The 21,367-nt window shown below is 48.3% G+C and overlaps 1 protein-coding gene across 1 annotated transcript in view; it reads right to left on the reverse strand.

Moving 5' to 3' along the window:
• Positions 1–1,192: 1,192 nt before the first annotated feature.
• Positions 1,193–21,367, reverse strand: part of LOC140427372 (putative ammonium transporter 1) — a gene marked incomplete at its 5' end in the record, with an annotated part of 149,111 nt that continues 128,936 nt past the window's right edge. The window contains one exon of the mRNA XM_072512919.1: positions 1,193–1,562. Coding sequence (XP_072369020.1) covers positions 1,483–1,562 — 80 coding nt within the window. The remainder of the gene's footprint in view (positions 1,563–21,367) is intronic.

The raw sequence follows: 21,367 nt of genomic DNA on the forward strand, positions 1-21,367 counted from the left end.
CTAGATTAAATTTTACTTTAATCCCAGGAACAGGTGTGTAGGCTAGATGATATTTCACTTTAATCCCAGGGGCAGAGAGGAGTGCAATCTAGGTGATATTTCACACTAATCCCAGGGACAAAGAGGAGTGCAGTCTCAAGAATATTTCACATTAATCCCAGGGGTAGAGAGGATTGTAGTCTGGACGAAATGTGACTCATCCGGAGATCTGAAAGGAGTGCAGTTAGATGATATTTCACTCTAAACCCAGGGGCGGACACAGTGTAATCTTATAGATACTTCAAACTAAGCAAATGACGGCTCAAAGCTAGTTCCGGTGCTATTTCACACTGAACTATGAAGCATGTAGGAGTCCTGTCTTGGTGATAATTTACACTAAACACAGCAGCAGAAACAAGTGTAATCTAGATCAGGCATTTTCAAAGTGGGGGTCGTGACTTGCGGGTGGGTCGCTGGCAGGTCTCGGGAAGGTCGCGGATCCGTCCATTGCGGCGTTCCCAATCATGCAAATTTGGCTGCAGCAGCCGGCTTTTAACAATGGCGGCTGCGAGTGGCTTTGAAAATGACGGCTGCGACCATATAAAAAATGCAGGCGCACTGCGCACGCGTGCCCGCTCATCATGTGCAGAACCAGACGAGAAGCACCGCCTCCTCCTGACGTCAGCGCGCTGACGCAGGAGAAGATTTTTTAAAAAATTCATTGTAATCTTCCTGCCTGAACTGAGGCAGAAAGCAGGTCACGCGCTCCGAATGCTGATGTCACGTGCTTTGGGCAATCCTCCATTTTGTCAGCAGCAAACGAGTAAATGAGGACCAAGCAGGCTCACCTCTCACATTAAAGGTAAGAGAAAATGATGGGTCGCAAATGTCGGCCGGCATGGATCCCGAAGGTCGGCCAATTGGTAAAATGGGTCCCCGGAAAAAAAGTTTGAAAAACACTGATCTAGATAATATTTTGCATTACAGCAGGGCCAGGAGCTTTGTGTTCTTGACATTGTTTGACCTTTAAACCAATATCAGTGTCGGAAAATTGTAATTAATTTGGTCTGTCAAAGTATCTACCATATTTTGGGGTAATTATTATTACAAGCAGGCTTAAAAATACATCAAAACCTTACTCTATAATAAGACTCCCTTCCAATACCTTTTGTCAAAGAACAAAAATTTAAAAGAAAAAAGTGTTAACATTTTGTTGTGAATTGGTGAGTACAATTTCAGTATCAAAAACGCTGTTTAACACTGACAAGATTTCACTAGTGTTCAAAAATGCAATTCAGTTATGCACATTTTTTAGAATTCTTCTTTATAATATTAAAGATCAAAAATTTACATAAAATCAAGCCTTGTAGCAAATGTCAAAAGACAACTAAGATTTAGATGCCAAGAAGCTAGTAATAATTTGTAATATTAAAATGCAGAAGATTACATTACCACAAACAAAAAAAGGCAGGTAATAAACAGGATCCTCCTTCATGAAAATAGTCATTTTCTTTTAATCTTGTTAACTGATACTTCACACTTCTCTGGAGCAAAGTTAGTTTCCTGTTTGTATTTGTCAATAGCTGTAAAACAGGATCAAAATGTAAATACTCCAGTAAATAGCTCCAATATTCAATTCCCATGTGCTGACTTCTCTTTATATTATGCTACAGTGTTTCACTATTATAATTACCATATTAAATACTCCATTTCCTTCCCAAATTCCACAGGTGCACTCGCCGCAAAGGATAGGCGATCCAGCAAGCCTGTTATTTTTCTATCATTTCTTGGCATGTGCTGTGCAGTGTGACTCACTAGTTCTATTTCCTCAAATTCACTATGGTATGTCCCTGCTGATGAGCAATCAATATACACGAGACAAAGGTATTCAGGAACTGAGGCTTTAATGCACTAGAACTGATCCCCCGCAGCTTCGTAACAGAAAGTGAAGGCTGCTGGGACGGCATCATCTCTTATACCCCACCTTCAGGGCGGAGCTACTTCACACAGCCAATGGTACTCTCCAGGGTCTCAACCAATGGCGTCGGCCTCTCAGGTACCGCAATACCTGGTATTACCAGCAGAGTTGCGGCAGGACATACAGGCGGAAATTATCGAATTTCCGACCCTGGACAGTGAGGTTCGCCAGGCAAAACCACCCCCCCCCCCCCCAGGTCCCGGCCGACCAGCGCTCCTTCCCTCGGGCCATGTGCGACCCAAGGGCGTGGCCATTTTGCGCCCCGATCACCGCGCCGCCATTTTGTCCATCCCCGCCGCCATCTTGGGGTACCCCGGACACCATGAGCGACCCGTGGGTGACGCCTTCTTGGATGGGGCCCCAGGCCCCCAGCTTGGCTGACTACACGCTGCCCGACCAGAGCTCGCAGCTGCTTCATCTGGCATCGGTGACGTTGGACCAGGAAGTCGCCCCCGGACACTCGAAGGCTACAACAACGGTCCTCGTCAACGGCCCCTTTATTTCCACCGAATGTGACCCGGAGGCCAGGGAGATCTTTTGGCTTACAGGGTGGGTCACGAGTGAACAGCGCCTTACCGTGTCAGGGTGGACGAAGCTTTCCGTGCTCCCGGAGTCAATCAAACAGGGCGCCTTGCGGCCGTTGACGAGGACCGTTGTTGTAGCCTTCGAGTGTCCGGGGGCGACTTTGGTCCAACGTCACCGATGCCAGATGAAGCAGCTGTGAGCTCTGGTCGGGCAGCGTGTAGTCAGCCAAGCTGGGGGCCTGGGGCCCCATCCAAGAAGGTGTCACCCACGGGTCGCTCATGGTGTCCGGGGTACCCCAAGATGGCGGCGGGGATGGACAAAATGGCGGCGCGGTGATCGGGGCGCAAAATGGCCACGCCCTTGGGTCGCACATGGCTCGAGGGAAGGAGCGCTGGTCGGCCGGGACCTGGGGGGGGGGGGTTTTGCCGCGGCGATCCGGAGCCACTGGAGAGCGCGGCAACGGCGCGGGCCTGACAGACCCCTACGTAGTGGCCCTTCTTACCGCACCCTTTGCAGGTGGCGGTGCGGGCCGGGCAGCGTGCGCGCGGATGACCTGCCTGCCCGCAGAAAAAGCAGCGGGCTCCGACTGCGTTAGCTGGCCGTCCGGTAGTGCAGGCCAGCGGGGTCAGGGGAAGATCTGGGGGGGTGCCGCAGCGGGGTGCCATGCAGGCCAGGGGTCGGACGCGCGGTCAGGAGCGTAGGCTTGCGCGTTTTGGTATGCGAACGCGCGGTCGGGAGCGTAGGCTTGCGCGTTTTGGTATGCGATGTCCATGGACCCAGCCAGGGCCCGTGCCTCTCTGAGCCCAAGTGTGTCCTTCTCCAGGAGCCTCCTGCGGATATCAGAGGAGCTCATTGCTGCCACGAAAGCATCTCATATTAAAAGTTCAGTGTGCTCGCTCCCCGAAACTGGTGGGCTGCCGCAGCTTTGGCCCAGCACCAGTAGCGCCCGGTAGAAATCTTCCAGTGATTCCCCGGGGCTTTGCCGCCTCGTGGCGAACGTAGACCTGGTTAACAGGGTGGATATAATGTCCTTCCAGTAATAGGATGGCGGCATCGTAGTTCGCCGCCTCCTCGATAAGGGGATAGATCCCAGGGCTGACCCTTGATCGCAGGGGATGCATTTTCTGACCTTCAGTGGGCTCTCCTTCGGCCGTCTCCAGATAACCCTTAAAACACGCCAGCCAGTGTTTAAATATAGCGGCCGTGTTTTCCGCGTGGGGGCTGAGTTGGAGGCACTCTGGCTTGATACGGAGATCCATCTTCCAGATTAGTTGTAGTGCATTAAATTGATGAGCAATCAATATACATGAGACAAAGGTATTCAGTAACTGAGGCTTTAATGCACTAGAACTGATCCCCAGCAGCTTCGTAACAAAGTGAAGGCTGCTGGGATGGCATCATCTCTTATACCCCGCCTTCAGGGCAGAGCTACTTCACACAGCCAATGGTAGACTCCAGGGTCTCAACCAATGGCGTTGGCCTCTCCGGTACCGCAATACCTGGTATTAGCACACCTGCTTAACATTGTTTCACTTTAACATCGCTAATGAAGTTGTGTCCATATCTGCATTTAATGTTTCTGGTTTCACTTTGACTTCATTAACTTTGCCTGAGAATGAAACCTTTCCCACAGCAATTCTGCCCCCATGCTCAGTTCCTCTTCCTCTGCAGTTTTCGCCTTTGCCCCCTGGTATTGCCTCCCGTGTTTCTCCCCAACCAGTCTGCCTCCAGTCCTCTGTTCTTATCTTCAGTCCCAGGGTCAGCTGCTGCGCTCCTGGTTCTGACTCACACTGAAAATCTGGTCTCCATCTAGAGCCAGAAGTTGGTCAGTGCAGGTCCCTGGAGTGAGCAACCTTTGCCACTAGATTGAGCCTGGTCAATTTATGAGTATGGTACTGAACACAGAACATAGAACGATACAGCGCAGTACAGGCCCTTTGGCCCACGATGTTGCACCGAAACAAAAGCCATGTAACCTACACTATGCCAATATCATCCATATGCTTATCCAATAAACTTTTAAATGACCTCAATGTTGGCGAGTTCACTACTGTTGCAGGTAGGGCATTCCACAGCCTCACTACTCTTTGCGTAAAGAACCTACCTCTGACCTCTGTCCTATATCTATTACCCCTCAGTTTAAAGCTATGTCCCCTCGTGCCAGCCATTTCCATCCGCGGGAGAAGGCTCTCACTGTCCACCCTCAGTTAATGCTGTAATTTTTTAAAATAGTGTATATGTTTTATATTTTACTTGCAAGTTATTTCTGCTAGGAATGCACAGTGTTGCATATGTTAAGTACAGTGTTTCGTCCAGTACAGGAAGTGTCCAACTGCAACTATTGGCTAACCGCATTTCGGAGATGGAGCTGAGGGTGGAGTAGCTGTGGAGCATCCATGATGCTGAGCAGGTCATGGATAGCACATTCAGTGAGATGGTCACACTGCTTGTGAGGATTGAACAGGCAGAGAGGGTATGGGTGACCACCAGGCAGAGAAGAGGAAGGCAGGTAGTGCAGGAATCCCCTGTAGCCACCCCCCTTTCTATCAGATATACCATTTTGGATGCTGTTGGGGGAGATGACTGTAGGGTAAAGCAGTGCTAGCCAATTTCTTTACTGCACAAGAGGGAAGGAGGACGAATGTCAGGGCTAAAGTGGTCGGGATTCAATTGTAAGGGGAACAGATAGGCGTTTCTGTGGCCGCAAAAGAGAGTCCAGGATGGTATGTTGCCTCCCTGGTGCCAGCTGAACAGCTACAGGGCATACTGAAGGAGAAGGGCAAACAGACATTGGTACCAACGATACAGGCAGAAAAGGGGATGAGGCCCTGAAAGCAGAATTTAGGGAGCTAGGAAGTCGATTAAAACAGAGGACTCAGAAGGTAGTAATCTCAGGATTACTTCCAGCACCGAAGGAAGGGTTTTAGATTTCTAGGACATTGGGACCATTTTTGGGGACGGTGGGACCTGTACAATGTGGACAGTTTACACCTGAACCGAAATGGGACCAGAGTCCGTGCAAGAAAGTTTGCTAGTGCTGTTGAGGAGGGTTTAAACTAACCTGGCAGGGGCCTGGGATCCTGAGAGAAGGTCCAGCAGGGACAGATACACAGCCAAAATTGGAAGAGACATCAAGTGAGTCAGGAAGGATTATAATGTCGAGATCAATTATGCCACAAGGGAGCTTGGCAAGATTGGATGGTATTTATTTTAAATCCAGTAGTCTGATGATCCAGGCAGATGAATTGAAGGCATAAATTAAAACATGGGTGTATGACGTCATTGCTGTCACTGAGACATGGTGGAGAGAGGGACAGGATTGGCACCTCAATATTCCAGGATACAGGATCTTCAGCCGAGATAGGAGGTAGAAAAAAGAGGGGTGTCGCAATTTTGATCAGGGAGTTAATTACAGCAGTAAGGAGGGACGACATCTTAAAAGGCTCTTGAACTGAAGCCATATAGGCAGAAATTAAAAAAACAAAAAGGAGCAATTACATTGGGGGTAGTGTTCTATAGATCCCCCTAACAGTCCAAGAGAAACAGAATAGCAGATATGTAGGCAAATTTCTGAGAATTGTTAAAGTGATAGGGGGGAATTTCAACTTTCCTTAATTAATTGGGGTTGTCATAGTGTCAAAGGTGTAGGTGGTGCGGAATTCTTAAAATGCATCCCTACAAGAAAGGACTTAATTTTCAGTAACTAAGCTGGGAAAGTGGAAAGTGGTTGTATCAGTGGGGGAGCATTTTACAGACATGATCATACCTCCACTACGTTCAAGATTGTTAAGGACAAGGACGGGCCTGTTTTCAAAGTTCTAAACTTGGGGAAGGCCGATTTTAATAGGATCAGATATGATTTGGCCAGATTTATGACAAACATGTGCAAAAACCCTTCACAATCCAGTTTTTACAAGTTTTCCCCTTTTACCCCCCCCTTTCCCATTCCCTCCCCTGTGACGAACAGTTCCTCAAACATTGTCATTAACAACCCCAAGTGTCTCAAAGCCCTCCGCAGACCCCCTCAACACAAATTTCAACCGGGGAAAGTCATACAGGTCTCCCAGCCGGGCTGCCACCCCTGGTGACATATCTGAGTTCAATTCAGCAAGATCCTTCGATGGGCAATTAGAGAGGTGAAGACCACATCGGTCCCCTTCCCCTCAATCAGCTCCTCCTTTTCCAATACCACAAAGATCATCACCATTGGGTCTGACCTCCACCCCCCTGATTTTAATTAGCGTCCCAAACACCTCTTCCCAGTACCTCCAACTTCTCGCAATCGCAGGTGTGCGCATGATTCGTCGCCCCCTCGCCCGCACTCGTTGGCCAGCCCTTGAAAGAACTTACTCATCCTCGCCTGAGTCGTATGTACCCTGTGCACCACCTTGAACTGAATCGAGCTCATCCTCGCGCAAGATGAGGTTGAATTCACCCTACACATCGTCTCACATCACAGACCCGTCTATTTTCCCCCCCCAACTCCTCCTTCCACTTGCTCTTAATCCTCACCACTTGCTCCACCCCCCCAGCTCCCCCAACCACCCATATATGTCCCCAATTCTATCCTCTCCTGACTCCTCTGGGAGCAGCAGTTGCTCCAGTAGGGTATACCCCGGCAACCTGAGAAATGCCCTCCATTCCTTTTGTGCAAAGTCCTTCACCTGCATATATCTAAATTCACTCCCCCTCGGCAACTCAAACCTCTATTGCAGCTCATCCAGACCCACAAACTGCCCTTCCAGATACATGTCCATCCCGCCTCCCTCTACTTCCCATATATCTCCCCCGGCTTAAACCTGTGGTTCCCGCAAAGTGGCATCAACACCAACATCCCCTCCAACTTACAGTGCCTCCTCAGCTGATTCTCCACCCTGACCGTTGACTGTACCACCGGGCGCCCCGTATATTTCCCTGGAGCTAACGGCAGCGGAGCGATCACTATGGCCTTCAAACTGGATCCCTGCCGGCAAACTGTCCTGCCTGCAGTTCCCACTCCTCCATCAGTTCGTCCAGTGTTGCTAGTCTGTGCCCTACGTAAAAGTCCCTAACTGTCAGTGTACCCCCATCCATCTCCATTTTCTGAAGATGCTGTCTAGCATGGCTGGGGGAATTTGTGATTGATGCAGATGGGTGCCAAGAGGGATACCCTAGTCAGCCACTGGGCTTGATGTGTATTTTGCCGACGGGGATGGGAGTGCTACTGTATCCAAGGCCTTGAGGGTCATCCCCTTGCAGGAGGCCTCCTCCATCCGCACCCACTGAGTTGGGTTTGTTTACCCATCCCCTCACTCTTTCCGCTGTTGCTGCCCAGTGATAGTACTGCAGGTTTGGTAATGCCAAGCCACATTTTATTTTCCTCCTTTGCAGTGTCGGTTTGGGAATTCTGAGGCTCTTCACCCCAGCGCCCACCCGCAGCACACACACAAACGCCATAATTAAGCTGGGAAAAGGCCTTGGGGATGAAGATCGGTATGGATCTAAACAGGAAGAGGAACATTGGCAGCATGTTCATCTTGATTGCCTGCACTCTCCCCTCTAAGGAGAGTGGGAGTGAGCCCCACCTTTGTAGGTCCTTTTTCACTTCCTCCACCAGACAGGTCAGGTTCCACTTGTGGATCTGTGACCAGTCTCTGGCTATTTGGATCCCCAGGTATTGGCTTCTGGGCTGTTTTAAACAGGGGTCCCTCCAGCTCTGTCCCTCCCCCGTTTGGGTTCACTGGGAATGCCTCACTTTTGCCCAGGTTGAGTTTATAATCTGAGAAGGTTCCGAACTCTTTCAGGATCTGCATGATTGCCTTCAGTCCTTTCTGCGGCTTCAAGACATACAGGAGCAGGTCATCCACATAGTGAGACTCTATGCTCTCTGGATGGTCCTCCAGCTTTTCGCAGGGCTATCGCCAGGGGTTTGATTGCTAGCGCGAACAAGAGCGGGGACAACAGACATCCTTGCCTTGTGCCTCTTTGTAGCTGGAAGCATTCAGAGTTGGTGGTATTGGTTCAAAATCTTGCCTTGGGAGCGTTGTACAGGAGTCTCACCCAGGCGGTGAATCCCGCTCCTAGCCCAAACCGTTCCAGTACCTCGAGGAGGTACTTACATTCGACTCTGACAAAGGCCTTTTCTGCATCCAGGGGGACGATCACCTCTGGTGTTCTCTCCCTTGGGGGAGGGGGGGGGGTCATTATTACATTCAGCAGCTGCCTGATGTTCGCAGTGAGGTGCCTACCCTTGACAAAGCCCGTTTAGTCCTCTCCGACCACCTCTGGTATGCAGCTTTCCAGCCTTTTGGCCAAGACGTTTGCGAGTATTTTCGCGTCTATATGATCTGCAATCCATTGGGTCTTTATCCTTTTTGGGTATCAGTGAGATTATGGCCTGCGCTATCGTGGGAGGCAAAGTGATCCTTGCCAGCGAATCCGCGAACATGTCCCTTAGGGGTGGGGCAAGGGCTGGTGCGAATTTTGGACAGAGGTCCGCCGGGAACTCATCGATGATTTCTCCCAGATCTATTGGTGCAGTCTGTCTTCCCCCACGACTGTTAGTTCCTGTCCGTCAAGGAACTGTTTCATCCCCGCGACCCCGTCGAGGGGCTTGGAGGTGTACAGCCCTTGGTAGGTCTCGAATGACTTCTTTTGGTTCTGCTACCAGTCTGCCTCTGTTATTCTTTACCTGTGCTATTTCCCTTGTGGCTGCCTGCTTTCTCAGCTGGTGAGCCAGTAGGCGGCCAGCCTTGTCCCCATGTTCATTGAAGGTCCCCCGTGTCTAGCGGAGTTGGTGTAATGCTTTGCTGGCGGACAGCAGGTTAAAGTCCATTTGTAGCTTTTTCCTCTCTGCCAAGAGCTCTACGGTCGGGGCCTCGGAGTACTTTCTGTCGAACTCCAGAATGGAGTCAACCAGCTGCTGCCTGGCCACCCTCTCTTCCCTATCTCTGCATGCCTTGTAGGCTATGATCGCTCCTCTAATCACAGCCCTCAGTGCCTCCAAGAATGTGGAGGGTGAGACCTCCCCATTCTGGTTGTTAATAACATAACATCGCCGGCCATATGCGATTAAGTCAGAAAGCCTTGTCAGCCAGGAGGACCATGTCCAGCCTCCGCGTGGGGCGCTGGGCGCAGCCCGTCTCCAACCTCACATCCATGTAATGTGGAGCGTGGTCAGCGGTGACGATCGTGGAATATTCCACTCCCATGATTCCTGGAAGCATTGATTTCCCCACTGCAAAGAAGTCAATGCGGGTGTACACTCTGTGCATCTGCAAAAAGAATGAGAACGCCTTTTCTTCCGGGTGTCAACCTCCACCACCCCCATCTGCTCCATGAATATTCTCAACTCCCTGGCCATGCCTGCCTTTCTCTTTATTCTGGGGTTTGATCGATCGGTCAGCGGGTCCTGTGCACAGTTGAAGTCATCCCCCCCCCCCCCCCCCCCATAATTGGTGAGTGCCGATGTTGGGGATTTCCGCCATGGTCCTTTTTATAAATTCTGTGTCATCCCAGTTGGAAGCGTACACATTTACCAGCATCACCGGTGGCTCTTCCAGGACATGGTTGACCATGACGTACCATCCCCCTGGGTCCGTAACCGTCTTGGTCTCTGTAAATCTTGTTCTCTTGCTGAGCAGTATGGCTACTCCCCTAGCCCACGTCCGTAGCATGAATGGTACGTCTGTCCCACCCAGCCCTTCCTTATCCAGGAGTCATAGAACATAGAACATTCAGTGCTGAAGGAGGCCATTCGGCCCTTCGAGTATGCACAGACCCACTTAAGCCCACACTTCAACCCTATCCCTGTAATCCAATAACCCCACCTAAACTTTTTGGGCACTAAAGGCAATTTAGCATGGCCAATCCACTTAACCTGCACGTCTTTGGACTGTGGGAGGAAACCAGAGCACCTGGAGGAAACCCACGCAGACACTGGGAGAACGTGCAGACTCCGCACAGACAGAGTCCCAGCAGGGAATCTGGCGCTGTGAAGCCACTGTGCTATCCACTTGTGCTGCCCAGTCGGTCCTTCTCCTTCAGGTATGTCTCCTGTAGGTAAACTATGTCGGCCTTGAGGTGAGCAGACTCTGGATCTTTTCACTGGCCATTACGTTGCAGGTAACAATCCTGGTGGGGGGGTTTATGACCCCGTCAGTCCTGCATGATCAACCATACTTACCTGGTGGACACCCCCCTGCACTCCGGGGTTTCCCCTTGTTCGGAGGCTGTTCAAAATGGCCGTGGTCGCGCTCTCACTATGAGGTCGAATCCCTGCACTCCGGGGTTTTCCTTTGTCCAGGGGGCACCCAACATGGCCGCCAACTATGTGTACGCTATGTGGATGCGCCCCTGCACTCCGGGGTCTCCCTTTGCCCAGGGGCCCTCCCTTGCAGTCCCATCTTGGTGCCTCGGCCTGCACCATGCCTACCAAGGCCTATGTCTGTCTCGTTGCCTATCCTTATCCGTCTTTTTGTTCCCTTTCTGTTCTGTGCGTCCTCCCCATCTCCGTTTCCCCTTCTGCCCTGTTCTCTCCACCCCCCCCCCCCCCCCCACACCACCATTGTGGCCAGAACCTCCCTCTCCCCTGAAGGGTGTGCCACGGCCACCCTTGCCTTTTTTGATTTATTGTCACATGAACCGATGTACAGTGAAAAGTATTTTTCTCCAGCCAAGGGAACGCACACAGTACATACATAGGAGACAAAAAAAAGAATAATCCACAGAGTACATTGACAAATGGTACATCAACAAACAGTGATTGGTTACAATGCGGAAGAAGTTGTTCCTATGTCTGGGTGTGCGGGTCTTCAGACTTCTGTATCTTCTGCCTGATGGAAGGGCCTGGAAGAAGGCAAAGCCTGATTGGGAGGAGTCTCTGATAATGTTGTTTGCCTTCCTGAGGCAGCGGGATGTGTAGACAGAATCAATGTGCGGGTGGCAAGCTTGTGTGATGTGTTGGGCTGAGTTCACCACACTCTGCAGTTTCTTGTGATCTTAGGCCGAGCAGTACCATACCAAGCTGTGATGCAGCCGGAAAAGATGTTCCCTATTGCACCTCTGTAGAAGTTTGCGAGCGTCGATGCAGACATGCCAAATTTCTTTAGCTTCTGTAGGAAGTAGAGACGTTGTTGGGCTTTCTTGACTGTTGCATCAACGTGAGTGGACCAGGACAGACTGTTGGTGATGATGACCCCCAAGAACTTAAAGCTATAGACCATTTCCACTTCGGAGCCATTGATGCAGGGGGTGTCGTGCTACGCGTCCTGAAGTCGATAATCAGTTCCTTGGTCTTTTCGACATTTAGAGAGAGGTCGTACACCATGCAACTAAGTGATTTATCTCCCTTCTGTAGTTTGATTCGTCATTGTTTGAGATACGACCCACCACAGTCATATCATCCGCAAACTTATAGATTGAGTTGGAGTTAAATCTTGCCACACAGTCGTGTGTGTATAGGAGTACAGTAGAGGACTGAGCACACATCCTTTCGGGGCCCCGGTGTTGAGGACTATTGTGGAGGAGGTGCTGTTGCCTATCCTGACAGATTGCGATCTGTTGGTGAGGAAGTCAAGGACCCAGCTGCACAGTGAAGGGTCAAGTCCAAGGTTGCAGAACATAAGAACATAAGAATTAGGAACAGGAGTAGGCCATCTGGCCCCTCGAGCCTGCTCCGCCATTTAATGAGATCATGGCTGATCTTTGTGGACTCAGCTCCACTTTCCGGCCCGTACACCATATCCCTGAATCCCTTTATTCTTTAGAAAGGCATCTATCTTTTTCTGAAAAACGTTTAAAGAAGGAGCCTCAACTGCTTCACTGGGCAAGGAATTCCATAGATTCACAACCCTTTGGGTGAAGAAGTTCCTCCTAAACTCAGTCCTAAATCTACTTCCCCTTATTTTGAGGCTATGCCCCCTAGTTCTGCTTTCACCCGCCAGTGGAAACAACCTGCCCGCATCTATCCTATCGATTCCCTTCATAATTTTATATGTTTCTATAAGATCCCCCCTCATCCTTCTAAATTCCAATGAGTACAGTCCCAGTCTCCTCAACCTCTCGTCATAATCGAATCCCCTCAACTCTGGGATCAACCTCGTGAATCTCCTCTGCACACCCTCCAGTGCCAATATGTCCTTTCTCAGGTAAGGAGACCAAAACTGAACACAATACTCCAGATGCGGCCTCACCAACACCCGATACAATTGCAGCATAACCTCACTAGTCTTGAACTCCATCCCTCTAGCAATGAAAGACAAAACTCGATTAGCCTTCTTAATCACCTGTTGAACCTGCACACACAGGTCCCTCTGCACAGCAGCATGTTTTAACATCTTACCGTTTAAATAATAATCCATTCTGCTGTTATTCCTCCCAAAATGGATAGCCTCACACTTGGCAACATTGAATTCCATCTGCCAGACCCTAGCCCATTCACCTAACCTATCCAAATCCTTCTGCAGACTTCTGGTATCCTCTGCACTTTTTGCTTTACCACTCATCTTAGTGTCGTCTGCAAACTTTGACACATTGCACTTGGTCCCCAACTCCAAATCGTCTATGTAAATTGTGAACAACTGCGGGCCCAACACTGATCCTTGAGGGACCCCACTAGTTACAGGTTGCCAACCAGAGAAACACCCATTTATCCCCACTCTCTGCTTTCTGTTAGTTAACCAATCCTCTACCCATGCTACCACTTTACCCTCAATGCCATGCATCTTTAGTTTATGCAGCAATCTTTTGTGTGGCACCTTGTCAAAAGCTTTCTGGAAATCCAGATATACCACATCCATTGGCTCCCCGTTATCTACTGCACTGGTAACGGCCTCAAAATTCTACCAAATTAGTCAGACACGACCTACCCTTTGAACCCATGCTGCATCTGCCCAATGGGACAATTTCCCTCCAGGTGCCCCGCTATTTCCTCCTTAATGATAGATTCCAGCATTTTCCCTACAACCGAAGTTAAGCTTACCGGCCTATAATTACCCGCTTTCTGCCGACCTCCTTTTTTAAACAGTGGTGTCACGTTTGCTACTTTCCAATCCTCTGGGACCACCCCAGAGTCTAGTGAATTTTGATAAATTATCACTAGTGCGTTTACAATTTCCCTAGCCATCTCTTTTAACACTCTGGGATGCATCCCATCAGGGCCAGGAGACTTGTCTACCTTTAGCCCCATTAGCTTGCCCAATACTGCCTCCTTAGTGATTACAATCATCTCAAGGTCCTCACCTATCATATCCTTATTTCCATCAGTCACTGGCATGTTATTTGTGTCCTCCACTGTGAAGACTGACCCAAAAAACCTGTTCAGCTCCTCCGCCATTTCCCCGTCTCCTATTATTAAATCTCCCTTCTCATCTTCCAAAGGACCAATATTTACCTTAGCCACTCTTTTTTGTCTTATATATTTGTAGAAGCTTTTACTATCTGCTTTTATGTTCTGAGCCAGTTTACTTTCATAGTCTTCCTTACTCTTCTTTATGGCTTTTTTAGTAGCTTTCTGTTGTCCCCTAAAGACTTCCCAGTCCTCTCGTCTCCCACTAATTTTTGCCACTTTGTATGTTTTTTCCTTCAATTTTATACTCTCCCTCACCTCCTTAGATATCCACGGTCGATTTTTTTCCCCTTTCTACCGTCTTTCTTTGTCGGTATGAACCTTTTCTAAACACTGTGAAAGATCGCTCGGAAGGTTCTCCACTGTTCCTCAACTGCTTCACCATGAAGTCTTTGCTCCCAGTCTACCTTAGCTAGTTCTTCTCTCATCCCATTGTAATCTCCTTTGTTTAAGCACAAAACACTAGTGTTTGATTTTACCTTGTCATCCTCCAACTGTATTTTAAATTCCACCATATTGTGGTCCGTAGCCATGTAAGATGGCTGCGTTCCGATTAATCTGGCCAAAACCCAGTTTAAAATGGCTAACCCGAAAGACTGCTGGGAAAAGCAGCCAAGAAGACACAAGCAGGCAGCTGCAGAGAGGTTTGCATATTCAGCTCTGGGAATGTAGCCCAGATTGATACTCGGGGCTATCAACAGCCCATCAACCCAGGTATCCGCAGTTGCATTCAGGACTGTTTACACCTAATCTACTCAGACATCCACAGTTAAATCGGCTATCCCCGGGAACAATTGCAACATATTAGCAATTGAATACCGGGCCAGACCTGTCGGCGCCTGCAGTGGCCGAAACAAAGACAGGTGAGCGACCACCCCCCGATCGAGGAATCGCCTCACCATTGGACACATTGACCCCAGAGACTGGGGACAGAATCCAATCACTTGGGACTCAGGGTCAAGGGCCGTCCGGGGAGGCCGGAAGCCCCTGGGCCCTATAAAAGTGAAGGTCCAAGTTCCGATCGCTCTCTGTCTCTCATCTTCGCCTGCTCGAGACCTTCACAAGACCAGCCACCGTGTATCGTAAGTTTGAATCCAACGATCGTTATCCGGTAGAGACACCTAGCCACTGACCTGTCGCAGCCTTTTGAATCCCGCGGGCCAGATTTGATTGGACAATCCATTTGTTTCCCTGACCTGGTGGGCTCTTCCTAAGTTAAGTATTGGCCAGTAGTGATAGGTTTGTTATGTAGAAAGTAGTATTAGGGTACTAATATTGCTTGTTGTATATAATAAATGACCGTTATTTTAATCCTTACTAAGCGGTGTGCTGTGTTATTAATCATAACCTGAACTTGAACCACGTGGCGGTATCATAAAGATACCAGGCGACTCATGAGCAAAGGTGACCTAAACAGAGCAAATAGACTAAAGCTAGAAAGAGCAACAGGTCGCTCCTTCCAAGAGGATCCCGAACTAACATAGAATTTACAGTGCAGAAGGAGGCCATTCGGCCCATCGAGACTGTACCAGCTCTTGGAAAGAGCACCCAACCCAAGGTCAACACCTCCACCCTATCCCCATAACCCAGTAACCCCACCCAACACTAAGGGCAATTTATCATGGCTAATCCACCTAACCTGCACATCTTTGGACTGTGGGAGGAAACCGGAGCACCCGGAGGAAACCCACGCACACACGGGGAGGATGTGCAGACTCCGCACAGTGACCCAAGCCAGAATCGAACTTGGGACCCTGGAGCTGTGAAGCAATTGTGCTATCCACAATGCTACCGTGCTGCCCCCTATGAGATCATTAATCAATCCTGCCTCATTTCACAGGTCCAGATCTAGGACCGCTTGTTCCCTTGTAGGTTCCATTACATACTGTTCCGGGAAATTATCCCAGGCACATTCTATAAACTCCTCCTCAAGGCTGCCTTTACCAACCTGGTTAAACCAATCGATATACAGATTTAAAATCTCCCATTATAACCGCTGTACCATTTCTACATGCATCCGTTATTTCTTTGCTTATTGCCTGCCCTACCATCCTGTTACTATTTGGTGGCCTATAGACTACTCCTATCAGTGACCTTTTCGACTTACGATTCTTGATTTCCACCCAAATTGATTCAACCTTGTCCTCCATAGCACCAATATCATCCCTTACTATTGCCCGGATGCCATCCTTAAACAACAAAGCTACACCACCGCACTTACCGTCCATTCTATCCTTTCGTATAGTCTGATACCCGTAGATATTTAACTCCCAGTCGTGACCATCTTTTAACCATGTTTTAGTAATGGCCTCTAAATCATAGTCATTCACGATGATTTGCACCATCAACTCATTTACCTTATTTCGTATACTACGAGCATTCAGGTAAAGTACACTTATGCTGTTTTTTATGTCTTTGTTATGAATCCTAACACCTTGATCAGTAACTTTTCGCAATTTATTTTTCCTCTTACCCTTTCTCCTAATTTTCCTTGTCTTTGAACCCATATCTCTACATAATAACCTGTCACGTAACCTGCTGCCTTGATCTCCATTAACCATTATACTGTCCATAGCTTTACATTTCCCTTCCCCCCCCCCCCCCCCCCCCAACTTGCTTGTTGACAGTCCTTGTGACCAACCTATTTATCCTATTCGCTAGAACACTGGTCCCAGAATGGTTCAGGTGAAGACCGTCCCAACGGTACAGGTCCCTCCTGCCCCAGTACTGATGCCAATGCCCCATGAAATGGAATCCCTCTTTCCCGCACCACTCCTTTAGCCACGTGTTAACTTCTCTAATTTTCTCAACCCTATGCCAATTGGCACGTGGCTCGGGTAGTAATCCAGAGATTATAACCCTGGAGGACCTGCTCTTTAATTTAGTCCCTAGTGTTTGATAATCCCCAAACAGGTCCTCTTTCCTAGTCTTACCTATGTTGTTAGTCCCAATGTGGACCACAACAACTGGATCCTCCCCCTCCCTCTCCAAAATCCTTTCAAGCCGATCAGAGATGTCCTTCACCCTGGCACCGGGCAGGCAACATACCATGCGGGACTCTCGATCTGGCTTACAAAGGATGCCATCAATCCCCCTAATTATAGAATCCCCTACAACTGACGAATGTGATATAAAATAGTTACTTTAGAGATATTAGTTAATGTAATGTAGAGGTAGGCCAGTCTAATTCTGGTGAGTTTACAGACAAAGGATTTCAGACCACGTGGCAAAGCAGGAAGAGGTGTGTCCACCAAAGGAGGAGAAAAGGATGCTGGGTAATAGGAGCCAGAGGAAGGGATTGGAAGTGAGCCAATCAGAATAGATCAACAGGTCAGGAGGGATATAGGATGACCTATGGGCATCGTGTATGTGAAACTTGATGCCATTTGAATGTATCAGTACAAACTCCTTTGTTCCACATCCTCACTTGATTCCAGAAGTCTACGGAGCAGGATGTGCTTCGTGCTCCTGAGAATTGAGGAAAAGCTTGCAAGCTGAATAAAATAACTAATGCTGTACCTGCAAATCCATCTCGACTTTTATTAAGGCCAGACTGACGGGTAAAGAAACTTGGGATTCTACAATTGGTGCCGAAAACCCGGGATTTCTCAAGACGGTTCTGACCAACTGCGAAATCAGAATTAGACTGATTATGAACAGGAGGATGGGGAAAAAGGGCCCACAAAGTAGAGCTGGAAAATGACCACGCATTGATTTTTCCCCTCTTCTTATCGTCTGATTAGTCTGGTCACTCGCGGTTGGTACGGAAAGATCGTCTCGACGAAATCAAAGGTCAGTCTGGGGATTAGAAATTTAATTGATGGATTTCATATTGTTGATTCGGCTTGGGTTAGGTTTTTGGGTTGATGGGACATCTAAAATGATGATTCAATTCCAAGTATAAGTGTTTTTAATGGCTGATGAGACTTCAGTAGTGGAGGTTCAGTCCAGTATATGTGTTTAAGGGCTGATGAGACTTCAGGAGTGGAGGTTCAGTCCAGTATAACTGTTTTTAAATCTGAAGATGATTCAATTCCATGTGTGAGTGTTTTAAATCTATAGTTGATTAAGCTAAAATTGTCCCCTTGGACTGTAGTGGCGAAAAACGCAGTTCCGAGGACTAGTTGAGATTATGGGGAATTCCTTGGATAGCACAAATGATCCAGGCATGCCCCTGCAAATATTATGCGATATGTATCCGGATAAAGCAAAGGATTTTAGAAAAATGTCAGCACAGTTAAGAAGTAAAATGGGGGATGAATGGCCACTAGGGGGCACCAAAGACCTAGAGATTGTTAAGAAAATCCAGGGACACATCTGGAAAAAGAGTCAAAGTATGAAAGCAAAAGAATTAATTGGATTATGGAGGCAATATTGTCAAGAGGAAAGAGATAAGATCATGTTATCAAGTTGGCAAGACAATGCCTTTAAAATGGGAATTCCAATTAGTGAACAGGGTAACCTAAAAACATTACAGGTCTTGGAAAAGGAATGCGCATTCATAAAACGCACAAGTAGAGACAGGAAAGGTGCGGGTCAAACAAAAGATGAGCTACGTAGTTCAATGGCTGGCCTTGAATTGACAGAAAATGATAAATTGAATAATTTTAAAAAGTCACTAAAAGTTCCGACTGCACCTGTAGCATTGTCTGCACTAATTCCAGAACCACCAGAGTATAATAATTTTTATCCAGTCACTGCTCCCCAGATTCCAATTATGCCAGTAACTCAAGCCCTTTTGGGTGATAGTAACTCAAGCCCTTTTGGGTGATAGTATATCAGGACCTACACTATCTTCACGATCAGTAGAGAAAGAGGAGCTCTGTTCCGCAAGCCCAGTTAGCTCTAGGACCAGATCTCGGACAGCGAGAGAAGGGCTTGATCCTAACCAGAAACAATTAAGTATACCACCTATGTCCCTCCAAACTAAGGAGAAACCGCAAGGTTCGAGAACAAAGGGAGCTGCAACAGATGATTTGGAAGAGAAAGAACTCCCACTAGTGACAGGGAGAGACGTCGAAGTCTTGGAAGAACCAGAGGAAATAGCTAGAGTGCCCCCTGGTGAGATTCGGAGACAGTTGCCGATTAGGAAGATACCAAACCCGGACGCGGTGACTGCCGGGGCGCAACCCACGATAGATGTTTACTTCCCATGGACACCCAGTGAGATGATGGCTATTATGGCTACAATCCCAGATAGAAAAAAATCTCCTGCTGCTTTCGTGGATTCCTTGAACTACCATCTCAATTTATCAAGCTGATTCTAGGGACCTCTGGGCCCTAGTCCAGCAGGTTTTAACCCCAGCAGAGTACCGCAATTATCTTAATCACTTGAATTATGCTAGCCACGCCGCACTTCAGCAAGCCCATGCGTTAAGACGACGATAGAAGGACACAGATCCTGAATGCGTTGAATAGCACATTTCAAAAGCCCATAAATCTTTCTGTTATCTTAGACCTAAAACCTAAGAAGATTGAAGAGCCAGAGGAATTTCTGGAGCGTTTTAATGAAATCTACCGTGGGCAGTCAGGCGACTTGCTATATCAAAATGGTCAGAATTCCCCTCAATATTGTGCTATGTTAATGCATTGCCTACCACCTTCTGTGGCTACTGCTGTGAAATGTAATAACATGAATTGGACAGAGAACGATCCTTCCCAGATGGCAAGGGCAGTCAGATTTTATTGGAAGGAGGGTGTAGGCCAGGAAGGAGGCTCAGTTACAAAGGTTAAGACTGAGTATGTAATGAAAAAGGATGATCTGCGACCCCAACAAGCGGCAGAAATGGTAGTTTACCAGCAGGAGCCCCAATATTGTGACTTTGGGTGGGTGGATCAGCGAGGGGGAGGATACCAAACCCACCCAAAGGGACCCTCGGCTCCTTTTTATGGCCCACCGTATGCATCAACAGCTTTACAACCGCCGCCCCCTCTGAGCGGCCATTGGTCTACTGGGAGAAGAGGACGGGGCAGATATAGAGGGAGCAATGCATGTTTTAATTGCGGCCGTGCAGATCACTGGCAACAGGAATGCCCTTTTAAAAGACAGGCAGTAGAAGGAGATTATCCGACCCAAAGGAGGGGGTACCCACCAAGGGGAGTACAGACGAGATACACTGACTTCTCCCAGGCAAACCCTTTCCCAACACAGGATTGACTAGCTAATTTAGTCATAAGGACTCTCCAATCGGACAGGGAACCTATTATCTCTCTGCAGATAGGAGATCAACGTCACTCATTTGTAATCGACACTGGAGCAGCCATGTCTTCTGTGCAATCAGAACTTCGACTACCACTATCCGACCACACGCAGCAATTGTCGGGGTTCCAAGGACAGGTGTGTGAGTATCCTATTTCTGAACCTGTGACAGTCACTTACAAGAATAAGTCTGCAGATCATCAGTTTGTAGTGACTACTGGATTGGACTGTAACTTGTTGGCCCGAGATTTACTGTGTATCTTCCAGCTACAGCTAGAGTGCGGAGACGAGGGGGTAATGGTTAAATCATGGAGGATGAGACAACAGTGCTATATTTCTATCACCCCCCAGTGGTGGACGTTAGACATTGAACATTCACTGCATCACGTTACCCTGGCCTATGACAGAACTGGACAAAACAGCGAGTTGGAGGACAAATACCGGCCATTAATTGGGACCGAATGGCCAGTCAAGGTTACAGCCACAGTCACGGGAAAAGAAGGTACAGCCGATTTTGTTACAATATCACCAAATTTATGGCCACAGTCAGCTTCGGTAAGCCCTCATATTACACGTCAGGTCCACGACCAGTACCATGCCAGGGATCTGGGGCAAATGGTAAGGAGGGCAGTGGATCATTCGGATCCAACAGAGTACGCACTTCAAGTCATGCCGGACGGCACTACCATAAAATATTTTGAGGTCCCTGAAACAATTAACACTCGACTGCAGCATCATTGGGGACATGATGTGTTGGAATATGTCAATCCACAGGTCTGGGCGGAATACCCATCACAAGTGGGAAAGACAAATGTTACACCTATTAAGGTAATGATTAAGGATCATGTAAAGCTACCTTCCATTTGGCAATACCCCCTGAAATCTCAAGCTGCTCCATCAATAGATAAATTAATTCAAGAGCTGTTGAAACAGGGTATTTTGGTCCCTTGCCAATCAGAATGTAACACCCCCATACTTGCTGTGCCTAAACCAGCCAAACCAGACCAGTACCGATTAGTACAGGATTTACGTTCAATCAATGCCATTGTACAGCCGTTACATGCTCTCGTCCCTAACCCTGCCCACATACTGGCTCAAGCCCGGGTCTTCGCCGTAATTCACCTTCAGCACGCCTTCTTTGCCCTCCCACTTGCAACTGAAAGCCAATATTTGTTTACCTTCACTTACAATGGGCAGCAGTATACCTGGACCCGACTGCCACAGGGGTTCGTCAACTCACCTACACTCTTCTCCAGATGTCTGCAGACCCAACTCCAGGCCTTGACATTGGAGCATGGTTCCACTCTAGTGCAGTATGTAGATGACATATTGGTGGCAAGTCCTGACGAGCCCAGTAATA

Source organism: Scyliorhinus torazame, chromosome 7 (genome assembly GCF_047496885.1).
Source record: "Scyliorhinus torazame isolate Kashiwa2021f chromosome 7, sScyTor2.1, whole genome shotgun sequence".
Lineage (NCBI taxonomy): Eukaryota > Metazoa > Chordata > Chondrichthyes > Carcharhiniformes > Scyliorhinidae > Scyliorhinus > Scyliorhinus torazame.